The sequence below is a fragment of the Microcebus murinus genome, chromosome 1 (assembly GCF_040939455.1).
Source record: "Microcebus murinus isolate Inina chromosome 1, M.murinus_Inina_mat1.0, whole genome shotgun sequence".
Classification (NCBI taxonomy): domain Eukaryota; kingdom Metazoa; phylum Chordata; class Mammalia; order Primates; family Cheirogaleidae; genus Microcebus; species Microcebus murinus.
In genome coordinates this window covers 372,707-393,063 of record NC_134104.1, presented here as the reverse complement: position 1 = coordinate 393,063, position 20,357 = coordinate 372,707, and the positions used below count along the sequence as shown (strand labels likewise).

General features: G+C 47.0%; 1 protein-coding gene across 3 annotated transcripts in view; it reads right to left on the bottom strand.

Moving 5' to 3' along the window:
* Positions 1 to 20,293, bottom strand: part of MCM3AP (minichromosome maintenance complex component 3 associated protein) — a 45,246-nt gene extending 24,953 nt beyond the window's left edge. The window contains exons 1-14 of one of the 3 annotated variants that reach the window (XM_012780069.3): positions 20,024 to 20,293; positions 18,220 to 19,549; positions 17,751 to 17,974; positions 14,916 to 14,994; positions 14,521 to 14,665; positions 12,754 to 12,935; positions 11,306 to 11,445; positions 9,373 to 9,570; positions 8,802 to 9,070; positions 6,357 to 6,519; positions 3,634 to 3,794; positions 2,612 to 2,853; positions 2,125 to 2,300; positions 1,285 to 1,385 (exon numbers count right to left, since the gene is read on the bottom strand). In XM_012780069.3, the coding sequence (XP_012635523.2) occupies positions 1,285 to 1,385; positions 2,125 to 2,300; positions 2,612 to 2,853; positions 3,634 to 3,794; positions 6,357 to 6,519; positions 8,802 to 9,070; positions 9,373 to 9,570; positions 11,306 to 11,445; positions 12,754 to 12,935; positions 14,521 to 14,665; positions 14,916 to 14,994; positions 17,751 to 17,974; positions 18,220 to 19,450 (3,311 nt within the window). In that variant the 5' untranslated portion in view covers positions 19,451 to 19,549; positions 20,024 to 20,293. The other 2 variants (XM_012780071.3, XM_012780070.3) reach the window with 2 other exon arrangements.
* Between the last annotated feature and the right edge of the window lie 64 nt (positions 20,294 to 20,357).

Sequence of the window (20,357 nt, the reverse complement as noted above, 5' to 3'; positions counted from 1 at the left end):
ATGTAAAATGGCAGCCACTGCAAAAGCAGTAAGGTGGTTTCTCGAAAAATTAAAAATAGGTCACACAATCAGGCAACCACACTCCTAGGCACATTCCTGCAAAAACTAAAAGCAGGGCCTCCAACAGTTCTCTGTGTACCAGCATTCACAGGAGCTTTTCACAACAGCCAGAGATGGAACAACCCAAGCGTCTGTCAGCAGAGGAACAAGACAAATAAGATATGGCACGTACGTGTGTCTACATGTCTGTGTACAAAGACACAGTGCAATGTTATTCAGCCATAAAAGGGATGAAATCCTGGTATGTGCTACGACACAGACGAACCCTGAAGACACTGTGCTAAGTGAAATTAGCCAGACACAAAGGACAAATACTGCATGATTCCACTGAAAAGAGTTACCTAGAAGAGGTGAATTCGTAGAAACAGAGAATAGCACAGGAAAGGGGAGAATGGAGAATTATTGTTTAATCGGTATAGTGCTATAGTTCTATTTGGAATGATGGAAAGTTCTAGAAATAGACTGTGGTAACAGATACGCAACACATTGTGAATGTACTTAATGGCACTAAACTGTAAACCTAAAAACGGTTAAAAGGATAAATTTTGTGAGGTATATTTTACCACAGTAAAATAAAAGTAAGCCCATGGAAACAATATTTCCTTTTAGTTCCACCAAATAGAAAGTATGCATCTAACTCCAGGATAAAAAAAAAAAGAAAAGAATCAAACTTACGATAAGGTTGGTCCTTTTGTATAATCTATGTTTTATAACAAGCATCGATAATAAGATAATACCTTTTCTTATCATTGTGCCACTTCACATGTACTGCGATTTTTAAAAGATGTTTGAAATCCTCAAGAAAATCGGATTTACTAAATCTATTATTTCTTTTTTTTTTAAATTTATTATTTCAATTAGCTTTACAAAAGTTGCATAAGAGCTTAGAAAGATTTTGATTAAGTTTATTAAGACTAGATCAAGTAAAATTAGATGTCTTTAATTTTTAATAGTGAACTAATTTTTATTTTGTTAGATTTTTAAATTATGTTTAAAGCTTAAAGAAAAACAGGCTTTTTATTTATAAGCATTAATAAACCACATGTTGCTCAAAAGGCATCACAAACGGAAATCACATGCCCACAAGAAACAGAAGGCCTGGGACACAAGGGACCAGCACAGACCTGGAGGGGGCGCAGACGCCCCGACGGGGCACTGAGAGTCCTAAGCCTGAACCAATGAGAGCAGCTTCAGGGGGCAGGCTGAGTGCCCAGCGTCACTCACCCCAGAGCCACGGCTGCATAGGCGGCGCCGGCAGAGCCGACCTCCTCACAGTCCCTCTGAAGGGCCTCCTGGATGAGCTCATCCACCACCTGCGCCAGGTCCTGGGAGAGACCAGCATGGAGTCAATGGGCGTCCGCCCAGCCAGACAGCGGACAGCACTGCCAGGACAGTGGGACTTCTCAGAACCAAGTACAGGGCCCTAACACAGGGGTCTGGACCACTCCCACAGGCGTATGGGGCAAGACCGCTGCCCGCTGGACAAACCCTGCAGATGGCCCAGCAGCACCCTTGGCCCAGCCTTCTCTGTCCACAAGGACATCCCCAAATTCTATGGCCATTCTGTCCACATGCCCCCAGGGATTCCCTGGTCCCCAAGCAGCCTCAGGGCTCAGCATCTGGCCCCAAGCAGCCAGGGTGACACAATCAAGTCCCACAACCGTACTGTGGACAGGTCCTGTTCGCCCCCAGGCCACCCCTGACTGTGGGCACACACAGTGCTGCCCGTGATCCTACAGGCCGCTGGTCAGCCTGTCCACCGGCCACCTGGAACGAGCAGGCGTAAGGTCGGTTAGACCAGACACACGGCTCAGGCCAGTGCTGCGAAGGGAATCCCTTAGTGCTGCGCTGACCACTGAGATGACAGCTCTGCAGTTAGCCAGGTGGGTCCGCCCCAGCTCGGCCACCTGAGGCTGAGTGACGTGGCAGGTCCCCCCACCTGCCAGTCCCCCCACCCACCGACTGTGCCTGGCTCTTCCCCTTTGAGACCAGGGGACACAGCCCTGCCTCACAAGGGGTGGAGCCAATGGGCCTCTCAGAGCCCTGCTCTAGAAGGTTCCCTACCGCGTCAGAGTACACGGGCACAGGCTTTGGAGGAAGCAGCTCAGGCTGCACAGAGGGCTGGAAGAGGCTTGGTGCCAAAGCCGGGACAGGAAGCAGAGGCGCAGGTGAGGGCACAGGGGCAGGGAGAGGTGGGGGCACGCCCAGTTCCACACCACAGTCCTCTCCCCTCTCAACACCTGGAAAGAAACACCCGGGAAAAATAGCTGCAGACACTTTCTGGGCTCCAGTGGTCCTGAGGACCAGCCAGCCCTCCCCCAGGAAACCCCCGCCCCAGGGCACCTCCCAGGGATGCCTGCCGTGGAGAACAAGCACCCTGACGTCCGGAGCCAGGAGTGGGGAACTCAGTCCATGAAGTGGGACTCAGTCCATGGAGTGGGGACCTCAGTCCATGCAGTGAGAAGCACTGTGCAAGAGCGACATCCCAGGCCCCAAACAAGACGCACGCTGGCTGCCTTGGCAACCAGAGGGAAACCACAGCCACACTCACCCACCGCGTCCAGGCCAGGTCTCTGCGTGCCGATGGGCAGCTCTGTGGCCAGGCTCTCCCCGACATACTTGTTCTGGGAGTTGAAGCTGCACATGGGGGTGTGACGAGGGACTGGGGGCAATGGCCCTCCGTTGACCATCTCCCCAATGGATACCACCAGCTTCCTGGTAATAAACACCGACTTCCTGGCCTTGGACAGTCCTTCTGGTTCCGGGAATGCAGACCGGTTCAGCTCAACACAGCTGTGCACATCACAAAGACCCCGGAGAGAGGAGTCAGGGGAGACAGCTCACCCCTCAGTACCCTGCTGCACCACTGGATGCCCCTTGGGGGAAGCAGGGACTCCCACACCCCACAGAACACATGGAACCAGGACGGAAGGCCAAGGGCCAGTCCTTGAGTTTCGCTGTTACCACGGCACCTCCTGGCCCCACGTGGAGCGACATACAACTACACCTCCCACCCTGGCTCATACCCTCCCGGGCTGTGTCTGCAGAGGACAGAGCTGGGGGGAGGAGGCAGGTGAGGCTATGGGATGGGGGCTCCCAGCACGGGACATTGTGTTATGGTGCTGTTTTCTGGAAGAAGCCATGATTCGTCATGGTCTCAGGACACTCGACAGCAGAGCACAGACAGGACTGTGGCCCAGCCCACTAATGCCACCATCCCAGCCATCAGAGGTGGGCGGTAGCCAGTCTCAGCTAGCAGAGGCAATCTTCTAGGGACAGAATGAGGAAGGCCCTAACCCTTATCTTTAGGTTCTTTGGTAACTCATGAAAGGCACTGATTTTGGAGTCACAAAGAACTTGGTCTGAACGTGACCTGCTGACAACCAGCGTGTGACCTTGGGAACTGCCTGGCCACGGCAAGCTGCAGGGCACCCACCTGCATGCCAGGGAGGCAGCACCTGCCCCGTGCCTTCTCCAGGGCCAGGCAAGAAGCTGGCACCTCACAGTCCTTTATCAGAATCAAAAACAAAAAAAGGAAGGGAGAGAGGCCTAAGCTCCACCCTCAGCTCTCACCCATCGGAGACAGCGAGACCATGGCAGTTGAGGAATTCTGTGGCCTCTTCACAGTCTCTGAACAGAAGCATGCGGACCACCCCGTCCAGCGGAAAAAGAGTGGATCGCTGTGTGCTCACGGTGTATGCGAAGTTGAGTGCTCGGAGAGCGTCCTTACGGATCTGAAAGGCAAAGTGAAGTCACTGCAGTCTCAGAGAGATGCCCAGTTAGACGAGGCGATCAGCCACTCACACACACAGAAAGGCCCACCATCCCTGGGGAAGGCAGTTTGGCAGCACGGACCCCAAGCCAGAGATGCCTAGGAACGCATGCCTAGCAAACAGTCGCACAGGAAAGGGTGGGCAGCAGAGGTTTTACTTACAAGAATAATTAGAAAACAGTCTATCAACAAGGGTATGGGAAGTAAATTGTGGAAACCACTCAGAAAGCTACAAAGGTGCTCAAAGGTATCACAGAGACCAAATTAAGTACAACTTGGGGACAACATCATTCTTTAACATTATAACAAGTACCATAAAAAAGGAAGACAAAGGAAACACATGAAAATGCTAACAAAAATTACATTAGCACCAAGACCCCGGGTGACCACATTGCCGGTCCTCATGCCAATGTCCTTTCACCATAAGCCCAGACTGTTCTCAATGCTGAAAACACAACAGTGAGCAAAACAAACAAAATCTCTGCCCCATGTAGCTGTCACACCAAGATAGAAACCAATGCCACAGAAAACGGATACATGAAATACAGTTAATGGCAATTAAGTGCCAGAGAGCAGAGAGCTGAGCAGAGAAGGTAACAGCCAGGCCAAGGCCTGAGAGGGGGCAGGTCTGGGAAAGAACAGCAGAGGCAAGAACAGCAAGTGCAAAGAGCCCGAGGCAGCAATGTGCAGGGCGGGAGGGCGGGAGGGTGTCCCAGCAGGCAGAACTGAGCCAGGCAGAGCTGAGCCAGGCAGAGCTGAGCCAGGTGGGAGCAAGAGATGAGGTTTGAGATAACAGGACACTAGGTTTCTATAGAAAAAAACACTTGGGTTTCCTTCTGTTTAAAGTTACTAAACATGAGGCCGGGCGCTGTGGCTCACGCCTGTAATCCTAGCTCTTGGGAGGCCGAGGCGGGCAGATTGCTCAAGGTCAGGAGTTCAAAACCAGCCTGAGCAAGAGCGAGACCCTGTCTCTACTATAAATAGAAAGAAATTAATTGGCCAACTGATATATATATAAAAAATTAGCCAGGCATGGTGGCGCATGCCTGTAGTCCCAGCTACTCGGGAGGCTGAGGCAGAAGGATCACTCAAGCCCAGAAGTTTGAGGTTGCTGTGAGCTAGGCTGACGCCACGGCACTCACTCTAGCCTGGACAACAAAGTGAGACTCTGTCGCAAAAAAAAAAAATAAATAAATAAAGTTACTAAACATGGGCCGGGCGTGGTGGCTCACGCCTGTAATTCTAGCATTCTGGGAGGCCAAGGCGGGCGGATTACTCCAGGTCAGGAGTTCGAAACCAGCCTGAGCAAGAGCGAGACCCCGTCTCTACTATAAATAGAAAGAAATTAATTGGCCAACTAATATATATAGAAAAAATTAGCTGGGCATGGTGGCATATGCCTGTAGTCCCAGCTACTTGGGAGGCTGAGGCAGCAGGATTGCTTGAGCCCAGGAGATTGAGGTTGCTGTGAGCAAGGCTGACACCATGGCACTCACTCTAGCCTGGACAACAAAGTGAGATTGTCTCAAAAAAATATATATAAAAAAAAAAAAGAAAAAAAACAATAAAGTTACTAAACATGGTCAACATTCTAGTAACATTAAACTGTCATCATAAAATTTAACCATGAGTTTTAACAATTTAACCACGAGTCTAACAAATGCACTGAGGTCCCCAAGTGGCAGGTTGTCAGAAATGTTTTCCTTTGTTCCAGAATTTCAGTTCTGTTGGTAACTGTCAGACCTGACAACAAGCAGCGACCGTGCAAAATGCTGTGCCTGAGACACAACTGTGGATTTTGTCTCTGTCCACCGGAAGCTTTGGTTGTAGTCAAAGAAATGACCAGCTGGGCAGGTCCTGAGCCCCTATCAGGCAAGAGGCACATTCTGCAAGGCAGGCGACGGCACAGGTCACATCCTACAGAGCCAGTGGGGACCTAGAGCAGAAGGCGCCTCAGGGGCTGCTCAGTTGCCGTCTCCAAATCTAAAGAACTAACTTTGGAAATTTTGAGCGTTTACACGCCATGCAAAACCCAGGTAAGAGACTAATCTCCCTGCTGCCTTTGTGCCCCAGCGCACAGTGTGAACAGAGCAAAGAGTGGATACTTCAATGTTTATTGAAATGAATTTCACATCAGCAGTCTCAATCCAAAACTTCAGATTAAATACGCTAAGAATTTAAAAATTAGATATTTTGTGTACGTGCTATGCGATTTTTGCTTTTTGGTTTCCTTGTTTTCACTGAATAGCATAGTGCTAAATTCAAAGTAAGTAGTTCCGAAGAGATTTCTTTTATCTGAACCACAGAACAGTGTTTTCTGTTGCACGGCCCCCTCTGGTGGCGACCAGTGGTGCCAACCCCTGCACATAAGACAGGAAGACCCCGGCAACACCCTCACTGGCGCCATAGGATCACAAGGTTAACCCGCAACCTGCTCCGAAGGGAACTTGAATACAGACACACTGAAGTATCACAAGTAACAACCTGCTTTCTTTAATTCTGCAAACACAGCTATGTTACTCACCTGATTAAAGTAACAGTGTAAAAGACAAGCGTTCAGATAAGAAGCCGATCGGACCAGTTTGAAAAATCTCACAAAATTATTACTGTTCAACGCAGCAAAAGCTTGAACAGCAAATTTCACCTCGGAGGAGTTTCTGACATCAGGATGGAACTGCTGTACTTCTCTGTTAATTAAAGGAGAGAAAAGGAGTGAGACAAAATCTCCACGATGAAAGGTATGATAAATGACTAGATTTTGGCCAGACACGGTGGCTCTCCCCTGTAATCCCAGCACTCTGGGACACTGAAGGCAGGAAGATCGCTTGAGGCCAGAAGTTCAAGACCAGCCTGAGCAACATAGCAAGACCCTATCTCTACAAATAAATGTTTTTAATTAGCCAGGCATGGTGGTGGCACATACAGTCCCAGCTACATAGGAGACTGAGACAGGAGGATCACTGAGCCCAGGAGTTCGAGGTTGCAGTGAGCTATGACTGGGCCACTGCACTCCAGCCCAGGGGACACAGCAAGATCCATCTCTATGGCCAGGCAAGGTGGGTCAGACCTGTCATCCTAGCACTCTGGGAAGCCGAAGCGGGAGGATCATTTGAAGTTCAGCAGTTCGAGACCAGCCTCAGCAACAGTGAAACCCTGTCTCTACTGAAAATAGAAATTAGCCGGACAATTAAAAAGAAAAAATTAGCCGGGCATCGTGGCACACACCTATAGTCCCAGCTACTCAGGAGACTAAGGCAGGAGGATCGCTTGAGCCCAGGAGTTTGAGGTTGCAATGAGCTAGGCTGACGGCATGGTACTCTAGCCCAGGCAACAGAGCAAGATTGTGTTTAAAAAAAAAAAAAAATACCTATCACTAAAAATAAATAAATAACTAGATTTCAACCACACACTGTGAAAGAGGGTCTTAATGGTAAAATGTTCTGCTCAATTCATAGTTTACTAACCTCAAAGCTATCACTCTTAAGCTAGATGGATAGATAAAAGTTTTAAGAAGATGATAAAGTAAATAAATTCAAGAAACAATTTAGGAATCAACAGGTTAATGTAAAATAATGCCAACTGACTATTAGCTATGTTTGATGACAAAGTCTAAGAAACAAAAATTTAATTTTGTTTTGTTTAGAAATAAATGATTTAACCTAATTATTCAAGATGGGGACAAATGCTTGTCACATATGAAAAGACTACGCAGCCACTTTCCATAACCCGTTTATAGACAAGGCTTAACTTTAAAACTTAAAATCAATCACACATCTAGATGTTCTGCAACAAGCTTCTTGGGGAAAATACAAAGCTAAAAAAGAGTTTTGGCAAAAATAGAAGAATCTTGAAACTAGGCACGGTGGCTCAAGTCTGTAATCCTAGCACTCTGGGAGGCCGAGGCGGGCGGATTGCTTGAGATCAGGAGTTTGAAACCAGCCTGAGCAAGAGCGAGACCCTGTCTCTACTATAAATAGAAAGAAATTAACTGGCCAACTAATATATATAGAAAAAAATTAGTCGGGCCTGGTGGCGCATGCCTATAGTCCCAGCTACTTGGGAGGCTGAGGCAGAAGGATTGCTTGAGCCCAGGAGTTTGAGGTTGCTGTGAGCTAGGCTGACACCATGGCACTCACTCTAGCCTGGGCAACAAAGCAAGACTCTGTCTCAAAAAAAAGAATCTTGAAACTAAAGGGACCCTACCCACCATCAAGCTCGGTTCACCAACCACACAAATCAAGGCCAACAGGACTCAGCCCCATTTGACATATAAACGTCTGCTTATGAATCAAGATCAGGGTTTAAAACTCATTCATTCTCAATATTTCATTTTTAGTATTTTTGTTTCACACAATTTTTTCCTCTCTTATTACTTAGATCTTTGACAAAACTATCTGGAAACAGAGAATTGCCAACAACTCTGGTAGGCCACCCTGAGCTTCCCTGTCCTGGTTCACTTACTTTTCCCTCTAGCAGGATTCCTCCCTCAGGTCCCTGAGCTGATAAACAAGGACAGTTCTCAAGATGAGTGTGTGGGCCCCACATCTTATGTGCTGGCATCAGTGCCCACCCACACTGTTCTCCCACTCAGCCCAGCAGACTGCATGGCCCCCGCCAAGGCCTCCTACTATCAGCCCAAGATGGGCTGCCAGAGAGAACTCAGCACCATCGTACCCACTGACCGCAAAAGCTCTTTTCCTGTTAAACTCTGCCTCTCATACATCTTAGGCCAACTCTATTGCTGAGACAGGATCTCACTCTGTTGCCCAGGCTGGAGTGTAGTGGCATCATCGTGGTTCACAGCAAACTCCAACTCCTGGGCTCGACTGACCGTCCTGCCTCAGCCCTCGGAGTAGCTGGAACTACAGGCGCCACCACAATACCCAGCTAATTTTTCTTATTTTTTATAGAAATAAGATCTTGCTGTGTTGCTCAGGCTTTAGGCCAACTTTGGATTTTGAAAACTCACCTTAGGATGTCTCCCTTGTTGAGATTGAGCAGAACATTGTAGCCCTGGAACTCTGCTTCGCTGGAGCAGAAGACGCCCTTGTTGCGCAGGTCCTGGTACATCTCTTTCAGACTTTGCAGGCACTTGGTCATGTTCTCGTTGTTGATCTTGGCATCAAAAGAGGACATGGGCTCCTCACACATGAAGTGGGCACAATGGATGTGAAAGCGGGTGCACTTCTCGATCAGGGACACCGTCAGGGGGTCGCAGAGATGCTGCTGTGTGATGTCCTGGCCACAGTGAGGAAGAGGGTTACACACAGAGGCACAGGGCACGCCTGCACACGCTGCTCACACACGCACGTTCCCACGCACACAGTCAACTATGAGAAAAATCATGCTTATCACCCAAACTTCTCACGTCTCAATTTGAAACAAAGCCCATGAAGCACATTTTAATAGGACTTTGTAATGATTTAAATAAAAGTATATTTTTATTACAGATGACGTATAACTGAGTAAAAGGGAAAGAATCAGTTTGATTTTGGAATGGACGTGCATTTTCTAGTCTCCGGGTCGGAGGCGGACGATACCTTCCGGATGCCCCGCGTGCGGTTCCACACGAAGTCGTACCAGTCCCGCAAGCTGCCCTCCTGCTGGTCCATGATCTGGGTCACCAGGTAGTCCATGGTCCTGCTCAGCACCAGCGAGGGCCGTAGCTCGTGCGGCAGGGGTTCCTCCTGATCCGCAGAGGACCGGCTGTACTCCTTCACGGCTGCTGCGTGATCCACCTAAGGACGGGGGCAGAGACAAGCTGCTTGGGTGGCCGACGCTGGGCCCCAGCAGAGTCATGCCGTAGAATGAGGAGAGAATCACACATACACTCACACAAGAGCAATATCTGAGGTCACATTTTTTTTCTTTAGAGACAAATTCTCTGTCACCCTGACAGTGCTGTGGCATCATCTCAGCTCACTGCAACCTACAATTCCTGGGCCCAAGCCATCCTCCTGCCTCAGCCTCAAAGCAGCTAAAACCATAGATGTGTACTGCCACACTCAGCTAATTTTTCTATTCTTGGTAGAGACAGGGTCTCACTCTTGCTCAGGCTGGTCTGGAACTCCTGGCTCCAAGCCCTCCTCCCACATCAGCCTCCCAGAGCGCTAGGATTACAGGTGTGAGCAACCATCCCCAGCTAAGAATACATTTTTTAAATCAAAATCCAAAAACAAAATAAATTGAGCAATTTGATTTTGGCAAATATGACAAGGAGTTCAGAGGGTGTTCCCAAGAAACAGAAGGGACATAAGTGAAGACACACCTGCCTGGCTCCAGAACACAAAGATGTGGCAGGTAAAGGACTTTAAAGCATTCAAGGGTCTCAGCCAGGTCACGCCTACATGGGCCAGAAGGAAAACAGAGAGAGGTGATGAGGACTAACAGCACAGCAGTGGAGGTTGTCTGCAAGGCCAGCCCACGAGAGGGCAGGAGCTGCATCTTCCCCCTGCAAAGGGAGGTGAAGACCCCAGGCCAAGGAGGTGCAGAGACAGCCATAGAACAAAGCCACGGGCATCTGCTCTCTCCTGAGCAGGAGCCGTGGGCTCTACAGTAACACCTACCGCCGGGCTGGGGACCCTGCGTCAGAAAAAGGGTGCTGTGAAACCACCAGCCAGAGGAAGGAGAAGTCCACAGCGAAACTATCACAGAGCAAAAGGATCTAAGTCGGCAGATTCCTGAGCAAGCAATTTGGGAGCATTCCTCAACATGTGCTCAGGAAAGGTCATGCCCTCTAATACAGTAATTTAATTCTTAGGCTCTATCCAAAGAAGATAATCTAAATGCCATAGAAGCATTACACAGAAGATGCCAAACAACATTATTAACAAAACTGAAAAATTAGAAACAGCCTATCTGCTGATGGCAAAAATAGGGAGTTTTGACAGAGCTACATCATCAAATATATTATCATTTAAAAATGTGCAGAGTTTATTATAACAAAGGAAAATGCACATGACATAATCTTAAATGAAAAAAATGCAACAAAATTGCATTCAAAGAATAATCTCAAATGTGTAAAATAAACATAGGAAAGTACAGAAGTAAGGTGGGTGCAGTAGCTTACGCCCATAATCCCAGCACTCTGGGAGACTGAGGCAGGAGGATGGCTTATAGTCAGGAGTTCGAGACCAGCCTCAGCAAGAGCAAGACCCATCTCTACCAAAAATAGAAAAAATTAGCCAGGCATGGTGGCCTGGCCTGTACTCCCAGCTACTTGGGAAGCTGAGGATCACTGGAGGCCAGGAGTTTGAGGCTGCTATGAGCTATGATGACACCAATGCACTCTAGCCAGGGTGACAGAGTGAAAGGCTAACAACAACAACAAAAAAAAAAACAGCAAAAATCCCCATGACCCTCTGAAAAAAGCAAACACCCACATCAAGTATCCATATGTACAGAAATTACAAAGAATAACCTCCCATCTCCTGCACACCTTCCCCCTGCCCCATGGGGGGATGCAGAGCTCACCTGGTCAGTCCCTGGGAGCACTTCAAACACGCTCAGCTGGCTCCGGGTCTCCCGCATGTACCGTTCCTTCTCAGGACACATGTCTGGGCATGTACCGACAAAAGTCCTCGCTTTGTCCAGGTCGGTTCTTTTCACCCGAGCTGAATGAAACCGAGTAAATGGTAAGAATGTACCACACAGCCGGGCGTGGTGGCTCATGCCTGTAATCCTAGCACTCTGGGAGGCCGAGGCGGGCGGATTGCTCCAGGTCAGGAGTTCAAAACCAGCCTGAGCAAGAGCGAGACCCCGTCTCTACCATAAATAGAAAGAAATTAATTGGCCAACTAATATGTATAGAAAAAATTAGCCGGGGCTGTGATCCCAGCTACTCGGGAGGCTGAGGCAGAAGGATCACTTGAGCCCAGGAGTGTGAGGTTGCTGTGAGCTAGGCTGATGCCACGGCACTCACTCTAGCCTGGGCAACAAAGTGAGACTCTGTCTCAAAAATAAAAAAAAAAGAAAAAGAAAAAGAATGTACCACACAGATAGCAAGAACCCAAAGTGTATTTTCATAATGATAATAGGAAAAATTCAAATTAAAAAACACACAAATTACCAAGAAAAATACTTCTAAAACCTTGGCTGGGCGCAGTGGCTCACGTCTGTAATCCTAGCACTCTGGGAGGCCGAGGCAGGCGGACTGCTCAAGGTCAGGAGTTCAGAAACCAGCCTGAGCAAGAGCGAGACCTCGTGTAGAAAGAACTTAATTGGCCAACTAATACATATAGAAAAAACTAGCCAGGCATGGTGGCACATGCCTGTAGTCTCAGCTACTCAGGAGGCTGAGGCAGTAGGATTGCTTGAGTCCAGGAGTTTGAAGTTGCTGTGAGCTAGGCTGATGCCACAGCACTCACTCTAGCCTGGGCAACAAAGCAAGACTCTGTTTCAAAAAAAAATCAATACATAAATAAAACTATGGGTCCCAGAGGAAGGGACTTACGGCCTACCCTGCCAGGCAGGGGACATCAAAGCTGACAAAGACCCCTGAGGCCACCCACCCTCCAACAGCCAGAGCCTCACTGCAGACTAAAGGTGAGGGTGCACCCCCACTTTAAGCCAGATGTTCCACCAGCTTCTGTTACTCTTATCATGACCTTAATGATAAAAAATTATGGTGCAGGATGTTTGCCAAAAGACCAATTTGTTACAAACGCAAATACTCAAAATAGACCAGTGTTCCAAAATGTCTCAGTATTCCTCAAGTTTTCAACTTAACAAGAATCACAAGATGGGAAGTGGCGGGGTCCTGACTGGAATCAGTCAACCACGACTGCTGCAGAATTGAATAGTCACAAACTCAGCACATCAGAGGCCCCAGACCCAACAGCACAGAACCCCTCGGAAAAGAGAAGACGCCTTCACCACGCCCTTCCCAGGGCCCCTGGACCCTCCCCCACCACAGGCCACACCTTGGCGCATGACTCTGTCTCTCTGGTCCAGCAGGCGGTACTTCTCCTCAGAGGTCTCAGCCACCCTGCCGATCAGGGAGCTGAGGGACAACACGCAGCCCTCTGAACCCTCGGACTCTGAGTCAGAAAGGACTTCCTCAACCTGGAGGTTCTTCAGAATACTCGGCTTCTTCACTGGAGAGCTACAGAGAACAACACATTAAGGGCCCTTGCATCACCCTGGCCATTACATCATTTCCATTTCTGAACATGTCACTTCATCTTTCAAGATTTTCTCTCCCCTAAAGCTCAGAAACTGTAAGCACTGAAATGAAATTAGCCTTTTTTTTTGAGACAGGGTCTCCCTCTGTCACCCCAGCTGGAGTGCAGTGGTGTCACCACAGCTCACAGCAACCTCAAACTCCTGGGCTCCAGTAATCCTCCTGCCTCAGTCTCCCAAGCGGCTGGGACTGCAGGTGCCACCATCACACCGGGCTAAATTTTGTCTATGTTTGTAGAGACAGGGTCTTGCTCTTACTCAGGCTTGTCTCTAACTCCTGGCCTCAAGTGATCCCCCGCCCTCCACCTCTCAAAGTGGCAGGATTACAGGTGTGAACCACCGCACCTGGCCAAGATAAGCCTTGATCAAGCAGGGGATAAGCACAAGAGTGGTATTCAATGATTTTTTTTTTAATTTTGGAATATTTCATACTTTTTCAAAAGATTAGCTCATTTAAATAGCTAAAATGAACACTTACAGATTTCTATCTAAAAGAAATGAAATTCAGCCTGAAAAAAATTTAATAGCATAAGAAAATATTATATCCACATTTTTATACAGAAACTTATTCTTGTATAAGGACATACTAACAGAACCAGGCATTCTCTCCCAGCTTCACCATGTTCTAGCTGGCCTCCATTATTCTCTGAACTTAAATGTAAATGAGGATATAAGATTGGCTGAGTAAGAAAGAAAAAAGAAAAAGCAAGCCAGCAACTCTATAGATAGTCACAAAATGGAAAGTGAGAAAACACATCTGGCAGAACGTGAAAGCTTAAACTGAGTCCTGTTGAGGCAGAGCTCCCCGTCATGCGCCAGCCAGCTCAGCAGAGCACGCGTCGCTGTGGTAGGCTGGGCCCACAGACAGCCACGGTGGAAACCGACAGAGTGATTATCAGGAACACGTGGTTACTACAGACAGACATTCCAAGGGGCAGAGTTACTGCCTCCGTGTGTGCGGTCAGGGAGAACCGCACACGACTGCATGGAGAGCGGCTAGCCATGGGACACTGCACCCTAGCACCCTCTAGGCAGTACCTCACACAGAAAGGAGCTGTGCAGGCCTAAAGAAGCAGCCTCCCTGAGTAGAAAAGACGCTGGGATCTCCTGCAGCTGCAGCTACAAGGACTAGATAGGTGAGCTATAAGAGCTCTGTGACCAGACTCTCCAGAGAAAATGGCTAGATGGGGGGGAAGGGCCAAATGAGGGCTTTATCAGCAACCTAGGCCAGAGGGTGCGTAAGAATCAGCAGGGCCCACCACCCTTGCAGCTGGCGGTGCCAGAGTCAGAAATCTCTCTCCAAGTCTTCTGGCCAGGGACCACCAGCCCATGCTGGCTGGAGGGGCAGGTTCAGAAGGACCCCCTGCCACTCTGCTCCCAGTCCTCCCTGGCAACTGTCTCCTCCCACACAACCCCCCTCACCCCTCAGCCCTGAATCAGGTGTCACCATATTGCCCTAATCCCATCTGTCCTTCCCGAACACAGTCATTAGGAGGAAGTGATCCCACCTTTTACTCAGGAGGCTGCCGGCCACAGCCCTCCCTGAGGGCTTGCTGAGAGGAGAGTGCTGGAAGGGCATGTCCTCCATGCTCTGGCTGGCTGCTTCTTCACCTGGTTTCTTCTCCTTCTGGGAAAAGGGTTTTTTGTTGGGACCTGAGGACACAGGAGGCAGAGAAGAGTTTATGCTATCCCAGATCACTTGATACTGGACTTTGCTCCTTTCCTTTTGGGAAACAAGCATTCTTATCATTATCACAAGAGGTTAAAAAGAGCCCAGGGAAGTAACTGTGAGACACAAGGTCCTCTCACAGCAGCACCCCACTGGCCCTGGGGAGAGGTTCTCACATACAGGGCTTCGAACACAGAGCATTAGAGACTGTGAGAAGAACAGTTGAAAACTCACTTATTTTCTTCTTGTGCCAAAAGATAGCCACGTCTTTATGCAAACCTTTCCCCTTCTTTCTAGCCAGGGCTGCAGATGCCTGGAAAACAGTCCACAACCAACAGGTGTGAGGACAACAGGACACCAAAGGAAATGAGATTGAAAACTCAGCAATGAGCAAAACAGACCATCAAGAACACAAGGAGCCACCGTCCTTGGTCCAAGAGTGACACAACCACCCTCCACGGTCTGGCCCATGTTGTCTCCCTCCAGCTATGGCAGTTGCAGACCTCATCTCCCTTACCTGTCTCACAAGCATGTGTGTGTGCTGCCTTTTTTTTTTTTTTTTTTGATATTAACAACTCTGCTATGATAGGACCCATAAACTTGACCTCTTTGGCATTTGGCGAGATGATTCTCACCAGCTGATCACATACACAGACATAGAAAGATTGCCAAGTCCCACCGACGCACAAAAGGAAGGTCCAGAATGATACATACGAAATACCATTTATCACAAAACACCCAACTACATGTTAGTATACTTATAGATAAAAACGCACTCCACATGAGGTAACTGGGGATGCTCCTGGGAAACAGGAGAGATGGAGGTGCTCGCCTTTGTGCATCAATTAGTTGTTTACAATAGCAATGTATTTATATACAAGTTATGACATATAAGTATTTTAGGTTCAGCTAGGAGAATAAGCACATTGCAATAGGCAAAAAATAACTGTGAAAACAAATGGGGAGGGTGCAGTGGCACACACCTGTAATCCCAGCACTTTGGGAGGACAAGGTGGGAGGATTGTTTGAGGCCAAGAGTTCGAGACCAGCCTGGGCAACATAGCGAGACCTCGTCTCCATAAAAATTTAAACATTAGCTGGGTGTGGAGGTGGCGCCTGTAGTCCCAGCTACTTGGCAGACTGAGGTGGGAGGCTCTCTTGAGCCCAGGATTTTGAGGGTGCAGTGAGCTATGATGACACCACTGTACTTTAGCCTGGGGAATAGAGCAAGACCCTGACTCAAAAAAAAAAAGAGGTTTACCATATTATCCAGCAATTCCACCCCTATATATACCAAAAAAAACTGAAAGCAGGGACTGAAACAGATACTTGCATGCCAGTGAGCATTTTTCACAATAGCCAAAGGTGGAAAGAATCCAAGTGTCCATCATCAATAGATGAATGGAAAAATAAAAATGTGGTCCATCCATACAACAGAACGTTGCTTACCCATAAAAAGGAGTGACGTTCTGATACATGCTACAAGACAGACAAACCTTGAAAACATTAAGCTAAGTGAAATAAGCCAGACACAAAAAGACAAGTGTTACATGATTTCATGTATATGAAATATCAAGAATAGGCAAATTCATAGATAAAAAGTAGATTGGAGGTTACCAGAGTTGGGAAAAGGACAGGGACAGGGAATTAATGCTTAATGGTTATAGTGTTACTGCTTGGAAAGATGAAAAAGTTCTGAAATAGTGATGGTTGCCCATCTCTGTGAATGTAATTAACGCCAATGAAGCACTGATAAGAAGATCAGTAGGAAGGAGTGTACATGGTGAAAGTCCTGTGAGTACAGAGGTCCCCTCTCATCCACAGGGAAACATTCCAAGACCCGCAGTGGAGGCCTCAAAGGTTGGATACACATATACTTTGTTTTTTTGTATATAAAAATACCTATGATAAAGTTTAATTTACATAATAAATTAGAAACAGTAAGAGATTAACAACAGTAACTAGTAACCAAATAGAACAATTATACTATAATAAAAGTTTGTGAATATGGTCTCTCTCTCTCAAAATACCTCATTGTGTATTGTAATATTTTCCGACTGCAGTTGACCACGTATAACTGAAACTGAAGAAAGTGGAGGACTACTGTATATTTTGGCACAAAATTTTTATTTTCAAGGATTTAAAAAAAGGATATAATATAAATGTATGCACAAAAATATCCAAAAACAGAAAAATGGCCAAGTAAACAGGATAGGATGCCATGTGGCATTTAATAATCCCATCCTAGACTGTTTATTGATTTCATAAAATAGTGAAGATTACTACATGAAGAGTTTATCAAACAGTATATGCAGTATGATCTCATTTGTGTAAAAACAGTATGACTACATATTTGCAAAGTCCAAATATTTGACTACATATTTGCAAACACCAAAATATTCATAGCTGTTGTCATGGAGGGTAGAACTTCAGCGATTTTATATTCCCCCCAGTAGAGCTTTCTGGGTCGTCTCCCTACATTGACAGGCAATACTTCTATCATTAAAAAAAGTAATAAAATATGCCTTCTATTTTATACATTCCTATAAAACTTTTCCCATAAGAACATTCAGAAGAAATAATAAAGATATAAAGCTACCTACAACCAATGTATTATGCATACATTGAAAGTCACAATACAAACCCAATGATTAACAGTCATTATCTCTGGGGGACAGTGTTATGAAGGGGTTTCACTTTTTCAGTACTGTTTGAATGTTTACAGTGATCATGTAACATGACCAAACAAAACAAAAACAAAACCCAAAGACTCAAGTTTGAAAAGTTCTGTGGTTACAGAGCCACTCCAAAGCCTTTCAGATGAATCTGACTTCATGGGAACCACTCTCCCAGAATCTCTCAAATACAGCACCCTGTAGGGACCTGGAGCTTTTCACAAACAACTCCAAGTTATGAAACAAATAGTGCTACCCCAGCCTAAGTTAATAAGGATATTTGAGTACTTTTCTTAAAGTATAGCAAATAACTGATGGATTTAAAAAAAAAAAAAGGCTTTAAATTAGCAAAGTTTAAATTTAGGGTAACCAACGGCAAGTCAGGAGTACTCACATGATCAAAAAAATGCACCACCGCAAGCTTTTTGCTGCGCCTGGTAAAGATGCGCTGCACTTTAGCAATTTTGCTGAAGTGGTTCTCCAGAATGGTTCTGTCATTGAGATAGTCAGGGATGTTCTTGCACTGGATTGCTGTGACTTCGGTGGGACACAAGCCCCCAAGACTGTCTGTGCTCTCACTTCTTTTGCTCTGACGCACAGGAGTTCCTCTTAGAGAATCTAGGAGTTCAGAGAACAGACGCGTAAACCCATGAGATGTACTCTCTCAAATAACAGGAGGCACCAACTGTGCAAAAGCAAAGGAAATTTTCATGGATGTAAGACCTGCTCCAAGGTCCTATTATTATGTTAGGATCCCCAGTGTTTATCGGGGCTTTATCTGAAAAATCAAGCTAACGGCCAGAGAAACTTACTGAGAATCTGCCAGCAGGATTTACTCTATGTGGTACATTTTGAGAGCTCACCTTCTTTTTTATCTCTACTTGCAGTTTCTTCCTCTTTATTCACACCTGGAAGCCGGGAAGGTCCCAGGACAGACTGACTCCCTCCTGGAATGGCCATGTGGTCACTTTCCCCAGACTCGACAAAGCCAATTTCCTTTTTAGGTTCCTTGTTGCCCAAACGACCTACTTCTTTATTGCTTTTGAAAACATCCTGTATTGTCCGACCAAACAAAGTGCCAGTGCCTCCTCGGGGTCGATTCAGGCGGACGGGTCGTTTATCGGGAGGATGATCACCCCTGGACAGAGGGTCCAAATCTTCTGCTGTCTCGTGGCCATGTCTCCTCGGGGACCGATCCTGGTCCTCCTTCCTTTTCAGTCCTTTCATGAGGCTGGGAAGTTGCTCCATCTGGGAAATGCCTTCTTCACACCCTTGTCTGACATCTGTTTTGCTAACTGGGAAGGGTTCGCCCAACGCCCCAGAAGATGACATTGGGAAGCTACTGAAGCTACTATTAGAACTTCCAAATATCGACTTAGGTCCTCTCTTCTCTTCCTCTACATTTAGGTTTGGCAAAGCAGGAGTAAAGGCAGATGATGAATTATTACTATTAACTGGTTTTGAAAAAGTAAAATTTGAATTGGTAGCTGAACTACTTGTCACCGGAGGGAAAGAAAAAGGGGCCAGGCCTCCAGGTCCACTACTAACTGGGTGGGAAAATGTGAAAAACCCAGATGTAATCTGGCTCTGGGTTTTCTCTGGCTCAGATTCGGCCCCCAATATTGGTCTGAACACTGCATTTTCCAGAGGTTTAAAGCTGAATTCTGTTTTCCCAAAACCAGAGCTTGCTATTTCTCCAGCTTCTGGTCCAAAAGTAGAAGTACTTGGGAAAGCGGCAACATTGGTGGGTGATTTAAAACTAAATCCTGGGTTTCCAGACACAGATGAACTTGAAGGTCCAGAGGTAGCTACAAAGGTAGGAGTGTGTTCAAGTCCAGAAAAGAGTCCGGCACTTGAAGTTTGGGTGAATCCTGACGTTTGCACTGAAGAGGAATGACTTACTCCAGAAGTTGCTGGAAAGCTGGGTACCTGTGAAAATCCTGAGCTCTTCCCAGATAATGTATTGTTTTGTCCAAAAAGAGAAGGTTGACCAAATCGAAATGGTGGCTTAGGCTGAAATGATCCTATGGAACTACTAGAAGATGTTGGGAAAGCATTAGGCTGCTGCCCACTAAAAGGATTTGTTGGATTCATCTTCTGATCTAATTATTAAAAAGTAATAAATATTATCTGTACAAAATTAGTCTTCTTCCTTATGTTGCACTAGGGAGTTCCCTTCACCATCAAGATAAGCTGAAAGACAAAAATTCAGATCATCACAACTGTATTCTGCTAAAAGACTAAGAAACGAATTTTTGATCATGTCATACTCTAAAGATAATTACTTAAAAGGCAGCCAAAGCACTATTATTTTCTGAGAGCCAATAGGTTCTTTTGCTGGAGCGCAGAGTAGAGAGTGGTACAAACAATTACTTTGTTACAGATGATTAAAGTGTGATACTTTATGATTTTAAAAAAAATCCGAATCATTTTACCGAATTGAAAAATTCATGAAAAACCTCAATTACTAATTAAAAAAATGAATGTCATTATACCTTTCCATTTAAAGAGACGAATTTCTCTGACTTCTTCCACTCTCCATGGCCAGAGATTTACAATGTAACACTGTTAAAACATTAGTGCTCCAGTGTTTCCTCCCACCTAATTTTTCTCTCAGTACCCCGAGCACTCAGTACTTTTCCCAAGCACGGAAACAGTTTTTCATACCCTCCCTAGCGACCGCCCCAGGAACTCGCTCAAAGGACCGGCGCGTTCACGCGCAGACGCGGCCTCGGGGCGGGAGGGCCGCACAGAGGACGGGGGTCGTTCACCCGGCACAATCCGAAGGGTCTCGAAGGCCGCTGTCCGGTCCGGGCCGCGACGCAGCGAAAGGGAGCGCAGGGCTCCACGGAGAAGGCAGCAGTTGTCCGCGCCGGCTCCAGGCGCCGCTCACCGTCCGGCCGCAGCACACCGAGGCCCGCCGCCCGCCGCCACCGCGCTGGGTCCTCAGTGCCGAGATACAGGCGCAAGGAACAGGCCGCCGGAGCCAGCGATTCACTGC